The 22,770-nt window shown below is 47.8% G+C and overlaps 1 protein-coding gene across 1 annotated transcript in view; it reads right to left on the reverse strand.

Annotated features, from left to right (window-relative positions):
* Window positions 1-22,770, reverse strand: part of myo16 (myosin XVI) — a 249,127-nt gene that overhangs the window by 171,415 nt on the left and 54,942 nt on the right. The window contains exons 5-6 of the mRNA XM_078402895.1: window positions 20,507-20,615; window positions 352-476 (exon numbers count right to left, since the gene is read on the reverse strand). Coding sequence (XP_078259021.1) covers window positions 352-476; window positions 20,507-20,615 — 234 coding nt within the window. The remainder of the gene's footprint in view (window positions 1-351; window positions 477-20,506; window positions 20,616-22,770) is intronic.

The raw sequence follows: 22,770 nt of genomic DNA on the forward strand, positions 1-22,770 counted from the left end.
GTCTGAGTGCAGGTAGATGAGACTAGGTCAGGGAGAATGGTCGGCGTGGACTGGTAGGGCCGGACAGGCCTGTTTCCATGCTGTAGTTGTTATATGTTATATGTTATATGTTATAAATTCATCCAGTGAATTGGCCTCCACTGCCCTCTGTGGCAGAAAATTCCACAAATTCACAACTGTCTGGGTGAAAAGGTTTCTTCTCACCTCAGTTTTAAATGACCTCCCCTTTATTCTTAGACTGTGGCCCCTGGTTCTGGACCCCTCCCAACATTGGGAATAAGAGATTAAATGAAAATATTAAAACACTACTTAAAGCAAGCAAGATAAAAGCAATTGAGGAGGAAATCTTACCAAAGTGACTCCTTCATCATTCTTTTGATCAACATTCCGGTTGCATGCCACAAGATTCCTAACATCTTCCAACATCTTTGAAGGACGCTGCAACTTTATTTGTAGTAAAGAGTTTACATCAACACCTGTATATGGCAATATTTGAATTAAAAATGCATCGCTAGCACATCCTGCATAATAACATGACAGGAGAGCAAGTACATTTTCCGATCCAATACTTAGGCAAAGTTAGTCTGCAAAAGAATTAACACGATAACATTGAAATAGGTTGTATTGGTGGAGCGCCTTTACCCTCTTGACTAACACGAAAGCCTTTTCAGGAGCATTAACAAAATTAGACATTGAGCATGAAGAGATATAAATCCAAAGCCAGATGCTTTATCAAAGGGTTAGGTTTTGAGAACATAGACAAAGAAATGAAGTGAAGATCACAGTGGGTAATTTGAAATGCAGAAGCAGAGGTATCAAGTGGAAGGACCACCGTTATGGGTAGGAGAGCAGAAGTGAAGGTTTCTAACCCAGAGGTAGTTACAGAGATGGGGAGGGGTGAAACCAAGAGGGATTAGAAAGCAAGAATGAGAATTTTAAAAGGGTCAAGTGTCAAGAGTGTTTCATTGCCATATGTCCCAGATAGAACAATGAAGGTGTTTATTCACAAAATGCTGGAGTAACTCAGCGGGTCAGGCAGCATCTCAGGAGAGAAGGAATGGGTGACGTTTCGGGTCGAGACCCTTCTTCAGGCTGATGTCAGGGGGGGCGGGACAAAGGAAGGATATAGGTGGAGACAGGAAGACAGTGGGAGAACGGGGAAGGGGGAGGAGAAGAGAGGGACAGAGGAACTATTTAAAGTTGGAGAAGTCGATGTTCATACCACTGGGCTGCAAGCTGCCCAGGCGAAATATGAGGTGCTGTTCCTCCTATTTCCGGTGGGCCTCACTATGGCACTGGAGGAGGCCCATGACAGAAAGGTCAGACTGGGAATGGGAGGGGGAGTTGAAGTGCTCGGCCACCGGGAGATCAGTTTGGCCAACGCGGACCGAGCGCAGGTGTTGAGCGAAGCGATCGCCGAGAGAACAATGAGATTCTTACTTGCTGCAGTACAACAGAACATGTAAACATAGTACACTGTTAACAATATAATAAATGAGAAAAAAAGTGGGTGTATCGATACACATACACACATATATAGATCATGTGTATATATACACCGATCAGCCAAAACATTATGACCTGATGAGCCAGAACATTATGCCCACCTGCCTAATATGCTGTTGGTCCTCCATGTGCAGCCCCATACGCAGCAGGGTGCGATGCACTGTGTATTGTGACACATTCCTCCCGTGACCACCATTAACATTTTCTGTGACTTGTGCCACAGTCGACCTTTTGTCGGTTCGGACCAGACGGGATAGCCTTCGTTGCCCTCACGCATCGATGAGCCTTGGGCGCCCAACACCCTGTCGCCGGTTTGTGGTTTGTCCCTCCTCGGACCACTGTCGGTAGGTACTCAACACTGCTGACCGGGAGCACCCCACAAGCCTTGCCGTTTTAGAGATGCTCTGACCCAGTCGTCTGGCCATAACAATTTGGCCCTTGTCAAAGTCGCTCAGGTCTTTACTCCTGCCCATTTCTCCTGCATCCAACACATCAACTTCAAGAACTGACTGTTCACTTGCTGCCTAATATATCCCGCCCCTTGACAGGTGCCATTGTAACAAGATAACCAATGTTATTCACTTTGCCTGTCAGTGGTCATAATGTTTTGGCTGATCAGTGTATAGATATAACTGCAGAAAATAACTGCTGGTACAAATCGAAGGTATTTATTCACAAAATGCTGGAGTAACTCAGCAGGTCAGGCAGCATCTCAGGAGAGAAGGAATGGGTGATGTTTCGGGTCGAGACCCGAAACGTCACCCAATCCTTCTCTCCTGAGATGCTGCCTGACCTGCTGAGTTACTCAAGCATTTTGTGTATATATATATATATATAAAGTCCTACAGCACAGAAAGAGGCCCTTCGGCCTATACATATATATATATATATATACACATGAACACTCACACATAAGCACACACAAAAATACAGACCATAATAGTGCAATAATAACAATAATAGTCTATTGTAGTTTGTAGCTTATTTGAGGTTGTGGTGTTTAAAAGCCTGATGGCTGTAGGGGAGAAGCTGTTCCTGAACCTGGACGTTACAGTTTTCAGGCTCCTGTACCTTCTTCCCGACTGAGGTATGATCGGGTGAGAAATCGTGGGCCCTGCCCTTGCAATATTTATTTTCTTATTGTAACATATCATGTCTGTATATTCGGAAAAATAGCTGCCTTGTGGAAGCTTCAATACGGCAAGGGTTAAGATAATTGTACAGCACAAGGTTCTTGATAGTCACCCTTTGACTATCTGTAGCCTAGAGCAGAAGGTTCTTTGATAGTCGTCCTTACTAAAAATGAATCCAAATAATGGATTAAATAGCATGTAGCTTTCTTTGCATGCATGTTATTAATTAAATTGCAATTAATTAAAACACAAAGTACTTGTGCTATAACACCAGGATAAGCACTCAACCCAGAAACCCAAAGTATAAGAAAATAACTGCAGATGCTGGTACAAATCGATTTATTCACAAAATGCTGGAGTAACTCAGCAGGTCAGGCAGCATCTCGGGAGAGAAGGAATGGGTTGGATTTGTGTTTTGAGTATGTATTGTGGTCGAGGATAACGAAATATAAAGTGCACCAGGTTTCAAGGGTCAAAATCTGTATAAAAGCCAACTGTTCGAATGGAATTTTAGAGTAACTGGGATTGGTGAATAGTAAATTGTGTGTCAGGCGTAGTAGAGTTGGGGATGGCATCAAACAGGACATTAGAAATGCGTGCAACAAAGGTAAAACAGTTATAATGGGTGACTTCAATCTACATATAGATTGGGTGAATCAAATTGGCAGAGGTGCTGAGGACTGGAATGTAAGCGGGATAGTTTTCTAAACCAACATGTAGAGGAACCAACGAGAGAGCAGGCTATTCTAAACTGGGTATTGAGTAATGAGGAAGGGTTAGTTAGCAGTCTTGATGTGCGTGGCCCCTTGGGCAAAAGTGATCATAATATGGTGGAGTTCTTCATTAGGATGGAGAGTGACATAGTTAATTCAGAAACAACGGTTCTGAACTTAAAGAAAGGTAACTTTGAGGGTATGAGATGTGAATTGGCCAAGATAGACTGGCAATTGATTCTTAAAGGGTTGACGGTGGATATGCAATGGAAGGCATTTAAAGACCGCATGGATGAACTACAACAATTGTTCATCCCAGTTTGGCGAAAGAATAAATCAGGGAAGGTAGTGCATCCGTGGCTAACAAGGGAAATTGGGGATAGTATCAAAACAAAAGATGAAGCATACAAATTAGCAAGAAAAAGCAGCCTACCAGAGGACTGGGAGAAATTCAGAGTCCAGCAGAGGAGGACAAAGGGCTTAATTAGGAAAGGGAAAATAGATTATGAAAGAAAACTGGCAAGGAACATAAAAACTGACTGCAAAAGCTTTTATAGATATGTGAAGAGAAAAAGATTAGTTCCCTTGCAATCAGAAACAGGTGAATTGATCATGGGGAACAAGGACATGGCAGACCAATTCAATAACTACTTTGGTTCTGTCTTCACTAAGGAAGACATAAATAATCTGCCGGAAATAGCAGGGGACCGGGGGTCAAATGGGATGGAGGAACTGAGTGAAATCCAGGTTAGTTGGGAAGTGGTGTTAGGTAAATTGAATGGATTAAAGGCCGATAAATCCCCAGGGCCAGATAGGCTGCATCCCAGAGTGCTTAAGGAGGTAGCCCCAGAAATAGTGGATGCATTAGTGATAATTTTTCAAAACTCTTTAGATTCTGGAGTAGTTCCTGAAGACTGGAGGGTAGCTAATGTAACCACACTTTTCAAAAAGGGAGGGAGAGAGAAAACGGGGAATTACAGACAAGTTAGACTAACATCGGTAGTGGGAAAAATGCTAGAGTCAGTTATTAAAGATGGGATAGCAGCACATTTGGAAAGTGGTGAAATCATTGGACAAAGTCAGCATGGATTTATGAAAGGTAAATCATGTCTGACGAATCTTATAGAATTTTTTGAGGATGTAACTAGTAGAGTGGATAAGGGAGAACCAGTCGATGTGTTATATCTGGACTTCCAGAAGGCTTTCGACAAGGTCCCACATAAGAGATTAGTATGCAAACTTAAAGCACACGGTATTGTGGGTTCAGTATTGATGTGGATAGAGAACTGGCTGGCAGACAGGAAGCAAAGAGTAGGAATAAACGGGTCCTTTTCAGAATGGCAGGCAGTGACTAGTGGGGTATAACAAAATAACTGCAGATGCTGGTACAAATCGATTTATTCACAAAATGCTGGAGTAACTCAGCAGGTCAGGCAGCATCTCGGGAGAGAAGGAATGGGTGATGTTTCGGGTCGAGACCCTTCTTCAGACTGATGTCGGGGGTGGGACAAAGGAAGGATATAGGTGGAGACAGGAAGATAGAGGGAGATCTGGGAAGGAGGAGGGGAAGGGAGGGACAGAGGAGCTATCTGAAGTTGGAGAAGTCGACGTTCATACCACCGGGCCGCAAACTGCCCAGGCGAAATATGAGGTGCTGCTCCTCCAATTTCCGGCGGGCCTCACTATGGCACTGGAGGAGGCCCATGACAGAGAGGTCAGACTGGGAATGGGAGGGGGAGTTAAAGTGCTGGGCCACCGGGAGATCAGTTGCGTTAATGCGGACCGAGCGCAGGTGTTCAGCGAAGCGATCGCCGAGCCTGCGCTTGGTTTCGCCGATATAGATAAGTTGACAAAGTGGGGTACCGCAAGGCTCAGTGCTGGGACCCCAGCTATTTACAATATATATTAATGATTTGGACGAGGGAATTGAATGCAACATCTCCAAGTTTGCAGATGACACGAAGCTGAGGGGCAGTGTTAGCTGTGAGGAGGATGCTAGGAGGCTGCAACGTGACTTGGATAGGTTAGGTGAGTGGGCAAATGCATGGCAGATGCAGTATAATGTGGATAAATGTGAGGTTATCCACTTTGGTGGCAAGAACAGGAAAGCAGACTATTATCTGAATGGTGGCCGATTATGAAAAGGGGAGGTGCAACGAGACCTGGGTGTCGTGGTACACCAGTCATTGAAAGTAGGCATGCAGGTGCAGCAAGCACTGAAGAAAGCGAATGGTATGTTGGCATTCATAGCGAGGGGATTTGAGTATAGGAGCAGGGAGGTTCTGCTGCAGTTGTACAGGGCATTGGTGAGACCACACCTGGAGTATTGCGTACAGTTTTGGTCTCCTAATCTGAGGAAAGACATTCTTGCCTAATCTGAGGAAAGACATTCTTGCCATAGAAGGTTCACCAGATTGATTCCTGGGATGGCAGGACTTTCATATGAAGAAAGACTGGATAGACTCGGCTTGTACTCGCTGGAATTTAGAAGATTGAGGAGGGATCTTATAGAAACTTACAAAATTCTTAAGGGTTTGGACAGGCTAGATGCAGGAAGATTGTTCCCGATGTTGGGGAACTCCAGAACAAAGGGTCACAGTTTAAGGATAAGGGGGAAGTCTTTTAGGACCGAGATGAGAAAGTTTGTTTTCACACAGAGAGTGGTGAATCTGTGGAATTCTCTGCCACAGAAGGTAGTTGAGGCCAGTTCATTGGCTATATTTAAGAGGGAGTTAGATGTGGCCCTTGTGGCTAAAGGGATCAGGGGGTATGGAGAGAAGGCAGGTACAGGATACTGAGTTGGATGATCAGCCATGATCATATTGAACGGCGGTGCAGGCTCGAAGGGCCGAATGGCCTACTCCTGCACCTATTTTCTATGTTTCTATGTTTCTATGTGTCTGGGAAATGAATGCAAGTTGTCAGAGTCCAGTAGATCATGGAGGACAGTTTTCTCGGAGGTTCCTGCTGAGGTGGCTAACCGATCGCTTCACTGTACGGGAAACCGAGCTTTCTTCACAATTGAAGACACTAAAAGCTGTAGTAATTCAGCGGGTCAGATAGCAATCTCTGGAAAAAAAGGAATAGGCAACGTTCTGGGTCAAAGCCCTTCTTCAGTTCTCAGTTGACCTATCCCTGAACCTACCCTACCTAATTTTAGCTCACTTTACTTTCTTACCCCCTTAATTACCATCAAGTTAAATACTGATCGAGGACCCAAACTGAGCGTACAATTCAACCATATCATTATTGCTGTTTCCGAGGGATGCCTTCATCATATCATGACTAAATAGCAGGTCAAAAATAGCCTGCTGTCGAGTTGAATCCAAAATGTGCTGTTCTAGGAATCTATCCCCCCAAAATACTTTATAAACGCCTCACACAAGGTTCTTGGAACACATTTATATTTCCAGTCTGTTTCTGTATTAAAGTCCCCCATACCTATCCTCATCTTTCTGACAAGCTCACATTATTTCTTCCTTTATATTCTGTCCCACCGTACAGTTCCCTGTCCGACAAATAACTTCTTGTCTTTGATATTTCTTACCTTCGTCCAAATCACTACATTTTGGTTTCCGAAACTATTCTGTCTACGGCCTAAAATCAACACTTTGGGTGTCACGGTGGGGCAGCGGTAGAGTTGCTGCCTTACAGCGCTGGAGACCTGGGTTCCATCCCGACTACAGGCGCTGCCTGAACGGAGTTTGTACTTTCTCCCCGTGACCTGTGTGAGCTTTCTCCGGGTGCTCCGGTGTCTTCCCACACTCCAAAGACGTACTGGTTTGTTGGCTAATTGGCTTGGTATAATTGTAAATTGCCTCACGCGTGTTGGATAGTGTTAGTGTCTGGGGATCGCTGATCGGCGTGGACTTGGTGGGCCAAAGGGGCTTGGTAAATGTGAAAAAGATTGTCCCTAGTGTGTGTAGGATAGTGTTAATGTGTGGAGATCGCTGGTCGGCGCGGACCCGGTGGGTCGAAGGGCCTATTTCCGCGCTGTATCTCTAAACTAAACTAAAAAACAACTATTAACAAAGCCACTCCCCTGCCTTTCCCCTGCTACCTGCCCTCTCCAAATGCCATATATTATTTCATATTAAGGTCCCAATCTATGTTGTTCTATAGTCATGTCTTTGCAGCAGAATGTAATATTCACTATCTGACTTTTGTTTAGTTTAGCTTTGAGATACAGCGCGGAAACAGGCCCTTCGGCCCACCGGGTCCGCGCCGACCAGCGATCCCCGCACATTAACACCGTCCTACACACACCGGGGGCAATCTTTTTTACATTTACCAAGCCAATTAACCTACAAACCTGTGCGTCTTTGGAGTGTGGGAGGAAACCGAAGATCTCAGAGAAAACGCACGCAGGTCACGGGGAGAACGTACAATCTCCGTACAGACGGCACCCGTAGTCGGGATGGAACCCGGGTCTCCGGCGCTGCATTCGCTGTAAGGCAGCAACTCTACCGCTGCGCCACCGTGCCGACAAACGATTTTGATTTATCCTTTAATTATTTTTTTGTAACCTTTAGATTCTTTTAGTTATTTACACTTAAATCTGAACTCTCCATTCATTTTATCAGTTTTATCCAATATTTATATCTTCCTCTCCCACCTTGTCTCTACTCTTTGTTTGACCGTTTGTGCTTTGATTATTTGCCTGCACTATTTAATTTAAACCCTCTCTACTTTGAGAGCTGGAGAGTTTGAATGAACACCTACCCCATTATGGTTCAGGTGTCGACTGTCTCTAAGGTCCCACTCATACTCTCCCTAATACCAATGAAAAATCAGAACCCACTTACAAGTCGAGTCATGCAGGACAGGAACAAACCTCCTACATACATTCATAGCTAAATTATTAACAACAAAAAGTAACGGTCTATTTTGGGAATCCTGCAACCAGCACTCCCAAGACCCTTTGCACCTCCGATTTCCGAATTCACTCTCCATTTCGAAAATAGTTTGCGCCTTGATTCCTTCTACCAAAATGCTTGACCCCACACTTTACTACACCATATTCCATCTGCCACTTCTCTGCCCACTCTCCCAGTGGCACGGTGGCGCAGCGGTAGAGTTGCTGCCTTACAGCGAATGCAGCGCCGGAGACTCAGGTTCGATCCTGACTATGGGCGCCGTCTGTACGGAGTTTGTACGTTCTCCCCGTGACCTGCGTGGGTTTTCTCCGAGATCTTCGGTTTCCTCCCACACTCCAAAGACGTACAGGTATGTAGGTTAATTGACTGGGTACATGTAAAAATTGTCCCTAGTGTGTGTAGGATAGTGTTAGTGTGCGGGGATCGCTGGGCGGCGCGGACTCGGTGGGCCGAAGGGCCTGTTTCCGCGCTGTATCTCTAAATCTAAAAAGAATCTAAACCTGTCCAAGTCCTTCTGCAGAGTCCCTGCTTTCGCTGCACTACCTGCCCCTCCGCCTACTTTCGTATCATCAATTGACAAGTGCCAAGCCAATTTTGGTCCCAATGTATCAATTTATTTTTGAATCCCATGAGTGCTAACCTTTCCTTCGTGTGACATTATCAAAGGCCTCACTGTCACCCACATGGACCGCATCAATTGCATTGCTGTCGTTACATGCAATACAATGTGTTACCTGTACCATGCTTTTACTGGACCAGTCTTAAGCCACACATTTATTTCGCTAATCTTATTTGTGATAAACCAATTTGGATGTACTTGGGCGGTAGTCAAACATTATTCTTTCTGAGAATCTGCTTCTGTGCTTTAGTTTCCAGCTTTCCATACTGCTTTTGAAACTGGCCAAGTCAACTCGCAAGGGCCCCAGCCATGCCTGTCATTTTATCAGTTACGTTGCACAATCCCCCAACATTTTGTCTGCTGCATCAATGGCTGCATTGGAGTTCCCTCCTGCACCAATAATATCATCAACTTTACCACTAACTCTGCCCTGCGCTCAAACTCACTTGGACTATCTCTGACACCTCTCTCCCTTTCTTACAAGAAAATAACTGCAGATGCTGGTACAAATCGAAGGTGTTTATTCACAATATGCTGGAGTAACTCAGCAGGTCAGGCAGCATCTCAGGAGAGAAGGAATGGGTGACGTTTCGGGTCGAGACCCTTCTTCAGACTGATGTCAGGGGGGCGGGACAAAGGAAGGATATAGGTGGAGACAGGAAGATAGAGGGAGAACTGGGAAGGGGGAGGGGAAGAGAGGGACAGAGGAACTATCTAAAGTTGGAGAAGTCGATGTTCGTACCACTGGGTTGCAAGCTGCCCAGGCGAAATATGAGGTGCTGTTCCTCCAATTTCCGGTGGGCCTCACTATGGCACTGGAGGAGGCCCATGACAGAAAGGTCAGACTGGGATGGGAGGGGGAGTTGAAGTGCTCGGCCACCGGGAGATCAGTTTGGCCAATGCGGCGCAGGCATTGAGCGAAGTGATCGCCGAGCCTGCTTTTGGTTTCGCCGATGTAAATAAGTTGACATCTGGAGCAGTGGATGCAATAGATGAGGTTGGAGGAGGTGCAGGTGATCTTTCCCTTTCTTGATCTCTTTGTCTCCTTCACAGGGCACTGACTATCAACTAATGTCTGCTACAAACCCACTAGCTCCCATTGTTACCCAGACCACACCTCTTTCCACCCTGTCTCTTGCAAGGACCACCATCCCCTTCTCTCATCTTCTCCATCTCCCCCACATCTTGCTCCCCAAAGATGAGCCTTTCCACTCTAGGACATCTGATATGAGTAAACTCTTTCATTAGTAAACATGGTTTCCCTCCTGATTATTGCAGATAGATCGAACGTGTTGATTCACAAAATGCTGGAGTAACTCAGCAGGTCAGGCAACATCTCAGGAGAGAAGGAATGGGTGACGTTTCGGGTCGAGACCCTTCTTCAGACTGATGATTGTAGATAGATCCCTCAGCTGTGTCTCTTCTGTGCCTAGCAGTTCTGCACTTCCTTCCCCTCCCCTCAAATGCATCAAGGATAGAGGTCTCCTGGTTCTTACAGCGCGGTAACAGGCCCTTTCAGCCCACACCGACCAGCGATCCCCGCACATTTACATTATCCTATACCCACCAGGGACAATTTTTCCATTTACAAAGCCAATCAACCTACAAACCTGTACGTCTTTGGAGCGTGGGAGGAAACCAAAGATCTCGGAGAAAAGCCACGCAGGTCACGGAGAGAACGTACAAACTCCGTGCAGACAGCACCGGCAGTCGGAATCGAACCCGGGTCTCTGACACTGCATTCGCTGTAAGGCAGCAACTCTACCGCTACGCCACCGTGCTGCCCATTTCGTACCAAGAACATTTTTTACTCTCCGCAAAGTTTTCATTTCAAACTTTAGACCAATAACTCTTCCTACATTACGGATTTAAAAACCCATGTTAGATATTCCAGACCGATTTTAGTCTTCAGAGAAACATTAATATTGGGTAGCACCCGACTACTGAAATACTTCAAAGTTTAAGCTACGGCATTGATTGGACTCGTAGTTCTGTGCAATATTATTTCCATTCAGTTTGAAAGGCTCCAGAATATAAATCGTTTTAGAACCACTTTGTTCACCAATTGGGCTCTAACTAAACCTCACTAAACCATGTTATCAAAATTCCCCAAAGACCCAAATGTCAGCTGCCCCTTTGCCTCCACAGATGATGCAGATTCCCATTGAGTTGCTCCCACAGGTCCCTGCAGTCCTCAGTGAAGGTCCAACCCTGGTTTGACTTTTCAAAAATGGAACATCTCGCGCTTATCTGCATTAAATTCCATGAACCATTTTTTCTGCCCATCTTACTGATTGTATAAGAAAATAACTGCAGATGCTGGTACAAATCGATTTATTCACAAAATGCTGGAGTAACTCAGCAGGTCAGGCAGCATCTCGGGAGAGAAGGAATGGGTGACGTTTCGGGTCGAGACCCTTCTTCAGACTGATGTCGGGGGTGGGACAAAGGAAGGATATAGGTGGAGACAGGAAGATAGAGGGAGATCTGGGAAGGAGGAGGGGAAGGGAGGGACAGAGGAGCTATCTGAAGTTGGAGAAGTCGACGTTCATACCACCGGGCCGCAAACTGCCCAGGCGAAATATGAGGTGCTGCTCCTCCAATTTCCGGCGGGCCTCACTATGGCACTGGAGGAGGCCCATGACAGAGAGGTCAGACTGGGAATGGGAGGGGGAGTTGAAGTGCTGGGCCACCGGGAGATCAGTGGCGTTAATGCGGACCGAGCGCAGGTGTTCAGCGAAGCGATCGCCGAGCCTGCGCTTGGTTTCGCCGATATAGATGAGTTGACATCTAGAGCAGCGGATGCAATAGATGAGGTTGGAGGAGGTGCAGGTGAACCTTTGTCTCACCTGGAAAGAATGTTTGGGTCCTTTGATGGAGTTGAGGGGGGAGGTAAAGGGACAGGTGTTGCATCTCGTGCGGTTGCAAGGGAAAGTGCCCGGGGTTAGGGTGGTTTGGGTAGGAAGGGACGAGTGGACCAGGGAGTTGCGGAGGGAACGGTCTCTGCGGAATGCAGAGAGGGGAGGGGATGGGAAGATATGGCCAGTGGTGGGGTCCTGTTGTAGGTGATGGAAATGTTGGTGGATGATATGTTGGATCCGCTGGCTGGTGGGGTGGAAGGTGAGAACGAGGGGGATCCTGTCCTTGTTGCGAGTGGGGGGATGGGGAGCAAGAGCGGAGCTGCGGGATGTAGAAGAGACCCTAGTGAGAGCCTCATCTATAATGGAGGAGGGGAAGCCCCGTTTTCTGAAAAACGAGGACATCTCGGAAGCCCTAGTCTGAAACACCTCATCCCGGGCACAGATGCGGCGTAGACGGAGGAATTGGGAGTAGGGGATAGACTTTTTGCAGGGGACCGGGTGGGAAGAAGTGTAGTCCAGATAGCTGTGCGAGTCGGTGGGCTTGTAATAAATGTCCGTCACTAATTTTTCTCCTGTGATGGAGATGGTGAGGTCCAGAAATGGGAGGGAGATGTCAGAGATAGTCCAGGTATATTTAAGGGCAGGATGGAAATTGGAGGTGAAGTGTATAAAGTCAGTGAGTTCTGCATGGGTGCAAGAGGTAGCACCAATGCAGTCGTCGATGTAGCGGAGGTAGAGTTCGGGGATGGGGCCAGTGTACGTCTGGAACAGGGATTGTTCGACGTACCCGACAAAGAGGCAGGCGTAGCTAGGGCCCATGCGAGTGCCCATAGCTACGCCTCTGGTTTGGAGGAAGTGGGAGGAGTCAAAGGAGAAGTTATTGAGGGTAAGAACCAGCTCTGCTAGGCGGAGGAGAGTGTTGGTCGATGGGGATTGGCTGGTTCTACGGTCGAGGAAGAAACGGAGGGCTTCGAGACCATCCTTGTGGGGGATGGAAGTGTAGAGTGACTGGACATCCATGGTGAAAATGAGGGAGTGGGGGCCTGGGAACCGGAAGTTATCCAGGAGATGGAGAGCATGTGAGGTGTCTTGGACGTAGGTGGGGAGGGATTTGACCAGGGGGGATAGGATGGAGTCGAGGTAGGTAGAGATAAGTTCGGTGGGGCATGAGCAGGCAGAGACAATGGGTCTGCCGGGACAATTGTGTTTGTGGATTTTGGGTAGGAGGTAGAATCGGGCCGTGCGGGGCTGGGGAACTATGAGATTGGAGGCACTGAGGGGTAGTTCGCCGGAGTTGGTGAGGTCGGTGATGGTGCTGCTGATGAAGGTCTGGTGTTCATCGGTGGGGTCATGGTCCAGGGATAGGTAGGAAGAGGTGTCTGATAGTTGTCGTCTGGCCTCGGTGCGGTAGAGGTCAGCACGCCAGACTACCACAGCCCCTCCCTTGTCAGCAGGTTTAATTATTAAGTCCGGGTTGTTGCGGAGTGAGTTGAGGGCTGCACGTTCAGGAGGGGAGAGGTTAGAGTTAGTCAGGGGGGTGGAAAATTTGAGGCGGCCGATGTCACGCCGGCAGTTTGAAATAAAAAGTTCTAGTGGGGGTAGTAGGCCATACTGGGGGGTAAAAGTGGAGGGGGTCCGTTGGAGACGGGAGAAGGGGTCATCAGTGCGGGGTCGGGACTCCTTACCATGGTAAAAGGCTCGGAGGCGGAGGCGGCGGAAGAAGAGCTCCACGTCATGGCGGACGCGGAACTCGTTGATGTGGGGGCGGAGGGGAACAAAGGTAAGGCCTCTGCTGAGGACAGACCGTTCGGTGTCTGAAAGGGGGAGGTCAGGGGGGATGGTGAACACCCGGCAATGGTGGGGGTTGGGGTCGGATGGAGGCAGGGGGGCAGGTGGAGGGGATGTATGGTGGGGGGGTGGTGGGTTAGCTGGGCAGAGGGGGGCATGAGGACCGATGTAGGGAGTACTGGGGGTCGCCTGGCTGGAGGGGGAAGGGGGAGACCCAGTGGAACCCCTGCTGCAGTTACCTGTAGTAGAGGGTGGGCAGTAGGACCCAGCAGTGCTGAGGAGCTCTGCCTGGTGGGGGCTGTGGGCCCAGCGCGGTGTGTGTGGGCCAGGTGGAGCTGCAGCCTGTTGTTGGTCCCGGGGGCCGGGTACAGCGACGGCTGTGACCTGCTGCTGGGTGGTGGAGTGGCGCGGGTCAGCACGGTCGCTGGGGGAGGCCCGCGGGGACCTGGAGCCCGGGTGAGTGACGGTCGGCTCGGTCAGCGGATGGCCGGGGAGGGCGTGGGCGGCAACGGTGAAGGGGTCGGGAAGGACGTGGGCGGCAGCGGCGGTGCAGAGGCCTCGCTCGTCGGCGGCAACGGCCCCGGGGAGGCGGTGGAGGTCGGCGGCGGCAGTCTCAGGTGAGCCTCGGCAATCAGCGGCCCCGGGGAGGCGGTGGAGGTCGGCGTCGGCAGCAGCGGCCCCGGGGAGGCGGTGGAGGTCGGCGTCGGCGGCAGCGGCCCAGGGGATGCGGTGGTCGGCGTCGGCGGCAGCGTCCCAGTGTAGGCGGTGGGTGGTGATGGCCTCAGGTAGGCCTCGGCAGTCGGCGGCCCCGGGGAGGCGGTGAGGAGCGGTACTGCACCTGGTGGCAGTAATGGCGCCGCGGGCCTCTGCCTCGTGGTGTGCCGGCCGGCAGTGCGGAGCAGCGGTCGAGTAGCGGGCCTGCGGGCGGTCGAGTCGCTGCCGAGGAGTGTCGGTGGAGGCATCCGTCTGGAGGCGGGATAGTTTGCGAGCCTTCGTGGAGTCCAGGTAGGTGAAGAATCGAGTGTTGAGGGCGTGGATCCGGCGTAGGATGAAGTATAGTTGGGGCCCGTTGCAGGTGTGGGTGAATGAGGCCCGGAGCTGTGGGAGAGTCAGAGAGAGGGCCTGCTGGTGCCGGCGCATCCCAGCCAGGGGACAACGCAGGGCACGGAAAGAAAACTGTTTACTGTATACCTCATTGTCACCTTCCCCTCAGCTAATGTGAGAAAATAACTGTAGATGCTGGTACAAATCGAAGGTATTTATTCACAAAATGCTGGAGTAACTCAGCAGGTCAGGCAGCATCTCGGGAGAGAAAGAATGGGTGACGTTTCGGGTCAAGACCCTTCTTCAGACCCGAAACGTCACCCATTCCTTCTCTCCAGAGATGCTGCCTGTCCCGCTGAGTTACTCCAGCATTTTGTGTCTACCTTCAGTGTAAACCAACATCTGCAGTTCCTTCCTGCATATTTTATATTATTGTTATAATATAGATGAGAAAACAACCTAAACTCTTTGTGGATATGCATCATTTCACACGACAATGATAATCTATTTTCCTTCTAGGTTTCAGCAAAATTAATGATCTTAGAACTTGCACGTCGCTTTCTGTACGCCCATCAACACTACGGTAAGCTATTATGGTTAATGAACAAGCAGATGTTAATGCTTACAATCGCTGCCAAGGGGTTTATGTTCTCAATGCAATGATGATGTTGATGATATCTCACCAGGGCCCAAGGATCTATTAATTTTATTGCTTGAGAAAACAACTTCATTGTTCAAATGTGGGCATGTTTGCGAGCGATGGAGAGGTGGTGATCTTGGGGAGATGGTCGCTGCGATGTTTCAAGAGTGTGAATAAGGAATGATTCGGTTTCATGCCATGCTTTCAAATAACGCAAAATGCCACCAAGTGTGTAGGAGCCATTTACGCGTCATATCAGGGTGCGGCATGTGCCTAGGCTATAACTTTATTTCATCCCCGAGCAGTAATGGCTATCGAAGTTGGACTTTGAGATGGTATAGAAACTGCCTTTACAAAGTGCTTGCCCCACAGCAGAAGTGTCCACGTCGCGGGGCTGGAAACTGGAAGTGTCCTGAGCTAATTCTGCCACCACCATCGTCTACTGTACAAGTGAAGGCTCCCGCTTCACTTTTCATGATGGACGATGACAGTGATGTAGCATTTGAATGATGGACGAGAAAGAACAAGAAGACCAAGTGCTTTACAACAAATAGAGACATTACGGGCTTGTGTTACATTCCAGCAGAACAGCTAATCCACACTCAGCTGGGTCCAAGTGTTTTTATTTTCATACCTGACCTAACCCAAACACTTACAGAAAAACACTGTATAAAGCTTGCTATGCTGTACTTGCATTGCAATTTATCAAGAATATGGGACGCATCTATTTATATGTGTAGGAAGGAACTGCAGATGCTGGTTTGCACTGCAGATAGACACAAAATGCTGGAGTAACTCAGTGGGACAGGCAGCATCTTTGTTTAGTTTAGCGATACAGCGTGGAAACAGGCCCTTCGGCCCACCGGATCCGCGCCGAACAACGATCCTCGCATATTAACACTATCCTACACACACTAGGGACAATTTTTACATTCACCAAGCCAATCAACCTACGTACCTGTACATCTTTGGAGTGTGGGAGGAAACCAAAGATCTCGGAGGAAATCCACGCAGGTCATGGGGAGAACGTACAAACTCCGTACAGACAGCACCCGGGTCTCTGGCGCTGCATTCGCTGTAAGGCAGCAACTCTACCACTGCACCACCTCTGGATGGAAGGAATGGGTGATGGTTCGGGTCGAGACCCTTCTTCAGAGTATTAACATAAAGCACTTCATCCTGACTTGTGCAGATGTGGTTGTGAAGGCGCTGTGCCGTGTGCGGCCCAACCAAAAGACAAAGCTTTCCGTCAGAATATGCTGACAGCTATGATGAAGAATGTGGGTATTTATTTCACAAAATGCTGGAGTAACTCAGCAGGTCGGGCAGCATCTCAGGAGAGAAGGAATGGGTGACGTTTCGAGACCCTTCTTCAGACTGATGTCAGGGGGGCGGGACAAAGGAAGGATATAGGTGGAGACCGGAAGATAGAGGGAGATCTGGGAATGGGAGGGGAAGAGAGGGAAGAATGTGGGTGTGTGCGCAGCCAGAGCTGGAGAATCGGAACATGCTCCAGGTGAGTGGTGCATGCAGGTACAGCAGGCAGTGAAGAAAGCCAATGGAATGTTGGCCTTCATAACAAGAGGAGTTGAGAATAGGAGCAAAGAGGTCCTTCTGCAGTTGTACTGGGCCCTAGTGAGACCGCACCTGGAGTACTGTGTGCAGTTTTGGTCTCCAAATTTGAGGAAGGATATTCTTGCTATTGAGGGCGTGCAGCGTAGGTTTACTAGGTTAATTCCCGGAATGGCGGGAATGTCATATGTTGAAAGACTGGAGCAACTAGGCTTGTAAACACTGGAATTTAGAAGGATGAGAGGGGATCTTATCGAAACGTATAAGATTATTAAGGGGTTAGACATGTTAGAGGCAGGAAACATGTTCCCAATGTTGGGGGAGTCCAGAACAAGGGGCCACAGTTTAAGAATAAGGGGTAGGCCATTTAGAACTGAGATGAGGAAAAACTTTTTCAGTCGGAGAGTTGTGAATCTGTGGAATTCTCTGCCTCAGAAGGCAGTGGAGGCCAATTCTCTGAATGCATTCAAGAGAGAGCTAGATAGAGCTCTTAAGGATAGCGGAGTCAGGGGTATGGGGAGAAGGCAGGAACGGGGTACTGATTGAGAATGATCAGCCATGATCACATTGAATGGCGGTGCTGGCTCGAAATGTGGTGTAGGGTTTGTGGCTGATGTGGGTACGTCAGAATTAAGTGCCAGCAGTGCGACCGGTGCAGAGGGACTAGAATCGCCGGCCACTTGTACAGCTAGTGTAAGGTGAGGTCGCAATCCTGGGCCTGCAATACAGATGGAGCTGCGAACTAGAATGGACTCAGAAGATAGACACAAAAAGCTGGAGTAACTCAATGGGTCAGACAGCACCTCTGCTTCCTAGGTCATAAGATCATAAGTGATAGGGGTAGAATTAGGCCATTCGGCCCATCAAGTCTACTCCACCATTCAATCATGGCTGATTGAATGTGCCATTGAATGTTTGTTTTTAGTACCTGAACTGATGTACAGCACTTAGATCAACGTGGGTTGTTTATTAAATATGCTACACAAATAAAATTGACTTGACTTGATTTGACTCCTAATCCCATTCTCCTGCCTTCTCCCAATAACCCCTGACACCCGTACTAATCAAGAACGGTGAACTGGAGAAAAGGAATACTGTAGGTGATGTTTCGGGTCGAGATCCTCCTTCAGATTTGAAATGTCAACTACTCCTTTTCTCTAGAGATGCTGTTTGACCCGCTGAGTACCTCCAGCTTTTTGTGTCTGTCTTCGGTTTAAACCGGCACTTGCAGTTCCTTCCTGCACATGGAATGTGTTCTGGTATGTAGCGGGAGCTGGGAGTCGAGATTATAGGGCACGTTTGCAGCCAGGCTTGCAGGCTGATGAACAAGTTAGCAGTGAGTCAAGAGTGTTTAGTTGTCATATGTACCGAAAAAGAGAAAAATGAAATTCTCAAATGCTGTCTGTAAACATAGCACTCATAGATAACATAATCAATAAAAATAATCAATAAATTGAAAACCACACTCAAATGCACAAAAGCCTAAAGTTCATAGTCCAACCAAGAAAGTTCATCGTTTTGTTCGTGTTTATAATGTGCAATAGCCAAATGGTTGTTTGAACGAAGCTGTTGTTGAATTTGGAGGTTACTGTTTTCAGACAACTATACCTCCTTCTTGATGACAGAGATAGATAGATTCTTGATTAGTACGGGTGTCTGGGGTTATGGGGAGAAGGCAGGAGAATGGGGTAAGGAGGGAGAGATAGATCAGCCATGATTGAATGGCGGAGTAGACTTGATGGGCCGAATGGTCTAATTCTGCTCCGATCACTTATGAACGCTCCCTAATTTAAGTAAGAGTTACATCCTGCGGATCCTTGCATAAATCAGATGTTACGTAAGTCTATACTGTGATGTTGTCATGTTCACGATAACAATCATGACAGTTTGACCCGTTAAAACCGCTCTCATCTTTGACCCTTCCAATAACCAGTGATCCTTTGAAATTGAGAAAACCTTATAAAATCCAATTACAAATACATTTCCTTGCCCATCAATATAATAGGGAAAAATACACCGATCAGCCAAAACATTATGACCTGATGAGCCAAAACATTATGACCACCTGCCTAATATGCTGTTGGTCCTCCGTGTGCAGCCCCATACGCAGCAGGGTGCGATGCACTGTGTATTGTGACACATTCCTCCTGTGACCACCATCAACATTTTCTGTGACTTGTGCCACAGTCGACCTTCTGTCGGTTCGGACCAGACGGGATAGCCTTCGTTGCCCTCGCGCATCGATGAGCCTTGGGCGCCCAACACCCTGTCTGTCGCCGGTTTGTGGTTTGTCCCTCCTCGGACCACTGTCGGTAGGTACTCACCACTGCTGACCGGGAGCACCCCACAAGCCTTGCCGTTTCAGAGATGCTCTGACCCAGTCGTCTGGCCATAACAATTTGGCCCTTGTCAAAGTCGCTCAGGTCTTTACTCCTGCCCATTTCTCCTGCATCCAACACATCAACAAGAACTGACTGTTCACTTGCTGCCCAATATATCCCACCCCTTGACAGGTGCCATTGTAACAAGATAACCAATGTTATTCACTTCGCCTGTCAGTGGTCATAATGTTTGGCTGATCGGTGTATATAAAACATTGGCAATGGGAAGCAGCTAAATGTACATAAGGTTGGGGAGGAGAGGTGGTGCAAATTCCCAGGTCTGGAATCTATCTGTTACAGAGAACAAATGACATGGAGTACAGGAAATAAATTGAGACCCTCGTGTCCTGGTGTCGAGGCAACAACCTTTCTCTCAGTCAGCAAGACAAAGGAGATAGTGATGAACTTCAGGAAGCGAAGTGGTACACATACCCCAGTTTGCATTGATGGCACCGAAGTAAAGATGGTTGATATTCCTAGGAGTCAATATCACCAACAACTTCTCCTGGACCACCCATGTTAATGCAACGACCAAGAGAGCACACCAACGCCTCTACTTCCTTAGAAGGCTTAGGGGGTTCAGCATGTCCCCTACAACTCTCACCAACTTCTACAGATGCACCATAGAAAGCATTTGATCAGGATGTATCACGGCTTGGTTTGAGAACAGCTCCATCCAAGACCGCAAGAAATTGCAGCGAATTATGGACGCAGCCCAGACCATCGCACAAACCAACCTCTCTTCTATCGACTCCATTTACACATCACGCTGCCTCGGCAAGGCCAGCAACATAGTCAAGGATGAGTCACGTCCTGTCCACTCCCTCTTCTCCCCTCTCCCATCAGGCAAAAGGTATAGAAGTATGAAAAGGCACACCACCAGATTCGGGGACAGTTTCTTTCTGCTGACTGGTTAGCACACAACAAAAAAGCTTTTCACCGTGCCTCGGTACACGTGACAGTCTGAAGAAGGGTCTCGACCCGAAACGTCACCCATTCCTTCTCTCCTGAGATGCTGCCTGACCTGCTGAGTTACTCCAGCAGTTTGTGAATAAATACCTTCGATTTGTACCAGCATCTGCAGTTATTTTCTTAAACTAAACTGACCTGAACTGAAAGAAGTCAGGGGAAGGAATTACAAAAGACACCAATATTGGATCAGCCCAATATTGCCGACACAATGGCTTCCTCTCGTGACTAGATGTGTACTGTCGTGACTGATCTCTCAAATTTACATTCCAAAATCTTGCCAAGTAAATCAAAGTGAAAAGTACATGGTGTACAAATGGGAAAAAAAGATTCCAAGCATAGAAATGAATCTTAAGATTTAACTGTGCCTGGAGCTTTTACAGAAAGTATAATAAATATGTACCATTATCTTGCAGATGTCCAAGGAGGATGAAACTCGACTCCGTGCCATCTATTGCATAATCCAGTGCGATATTTCCATTAACATCTTGGAGTAAAACATTAATTCCAGCCTGAGAACAACATGATATTGATTATCAGACAACGCACAACATTATTTCTGGCATGAAAATACCATTAGATCATCATTTGCTTATATTAATAGTGTACCCCATTTTGTTTAGTTTAGTTTAGTTTAGCAATACAGCGCAGAAACAGGCCCTTCGGCCCATTGAGTCCACACCGACTAGTGATCCCCGCATATTAACACCATCCGACACACACTAGGTTCAATTAAAGAATTTACCAGGCAAATTAACCTACAAACCTACACTGTACGTCTTTGGAGAGTGGGAGGAAACCAGAGCACCCAGAGAAAGCCCACGCAATTCAGGGGAAAGACGCACAAACTCTGTACAGACAGCACCCGTGGTCAGGATTGAACCCGGGTCTCTGGCGCTGTAAGGCAGCAGTACTATCCGCCGCCCGCAATATATTTTGCTAATATATTTTCTATATTTTCTTTCAATATCCTTTCAGTAGCTCTGGATACAGCCATGGTTACACTAAACTTGGTTCCATAATTATTAATTTCCTTCACAAATCTTTTGAAGAATCGAACGATATGTGCAGGAAAAGTGGCTAACTATGTATAATAACAACGGTTTACATTAGGTTAGTTTAGAGATACAGCTTAGAAACAGGCCCTTCGGCCCGCGGAGTTCGCACAGACCAGCGATCCACGCACATTAACATTGCTCTACAAACACTAGGGACAATCCTGTATTGATACCAAGCCAATTAACCTACAAACCTGCACGTCTATGGAGTGTGGGGGGAAACCTAAGATCTCGGAGAAAACCCACGCAGGTCACGGGGAGAACGTACAGACAGCACCCGTAGTCGGGATTGAACCCGGGTCTCTGGCGCTGTAAGGCAGTAGCTCTACCGCTGCGCCACCTGAGTGATAGGTATGAACATTGAATTCTCCAATTTTCAGTAACTAACCTGCAAACAATCTACCACCTACCAACTCCCTCCTCCTTTTCCCCCCATCTCTTCCCTGTGCCCACCCTGGATTTGTGTCCATTAGACAATAGGCAATAGACAATAGACAATAGGAGCAGGAGGAGGCCATTCGGCCCTTCGAGCCATTTCTCCCATTCCACCTCCGCCCATCCACCTGGCTTCACAATTCACACCTTTTCTATCCTTATCTCTTAATCTCACACTTTTTGTCTTTTCATCTCTGGCATTTGTCCAATCATCACACCCTCCCCCCCTCACCTGTATCCACCTGTCACTTTTAGTTTAGAGATACAGCGCGGAAACAGGCCCTTTGGCCCACTGGGTCCTCGCCGACCAGCGATCCCCGCACACTAACACTATCCTACACACACGAGGGACTATTTTTACATTTACCAAGCCAATCAACCCACAAATCTGTACGTCTTTGGATTGTGGGTGGAAACCGAAGATCTCGGAGAAAACCCACGCAGGTCACGGGGAGAACGTACCAACTCCGTACAGACAGCACCCGTCGTCGGGATCGAACCCGGGTCTCCGGTGCTGCATTCGCTGTAAGGCAGCAACTCTACCGCTGCGCCACCGTGACCGCCCTTGCCAGGCTTTGTCCTACCCCCACCTCTCTCACAGCGTTCTTCCCCCTTCCCCTAACAATCAGTCTGAAGAAGGATCATGGCTCAAAACATCCATGTTCTCCAGAGATGATGCCTTACTGTTGAGTTATTCCAGCACTTTGTGTCATTTTTGGGGTAAACTAGCCTCTGCAGTTCCTTATATTTCTGCGCATTAGCAGTACCATAAAGACAGTTTATGCCCCACAAATTCAGAAAGAATCAGACTGAAGCCCTATATAATTGCAATGAGGATTCCTTACTCCTGCACTTTAAACTCCTCGAGAAAAATGAATGTCATAATTTGGATTTGGTGTTTGATTTTCAAAGTTGCCAAATGCCAATATTTGTTTAGGAAGGATCTGTCTGTCTGTCTGTCTGTCTGTCTGTCTGTCTGTCTGTCTGTCTGTCTGTCTGTCTGTCTGTCTGTCTGTCTGTCTGTCTGTCTGTCTGTCTGTCTGTCTGTCTGTCTGTCTGTCTGTCTGTCTGTCTGTCTGTCTGTCTGTCTGTCTGTCTGTCTGTCTGTCTGTCTGTCTGTCTGTCTGTCTGTCTGTCTGTCTGTCTGTCTGTCTGTCTGTCTGTCTGTCTGTCT

Source organism: Rhinoraja longicauda, chromosome 7 (assembly GCF_053455715.1).
Source record: "Rhinoraja longicauda isolate Sanriku21f chromosome 7, sRhiLon1.1, whole genome shotgun sequence".
NCBI lineage: Eukaryota > Metazoa > Chordata > Chondrichthyes > Rajiformes > Arhynchobatidae > Rhinoraja > Rhinoraja longicauda.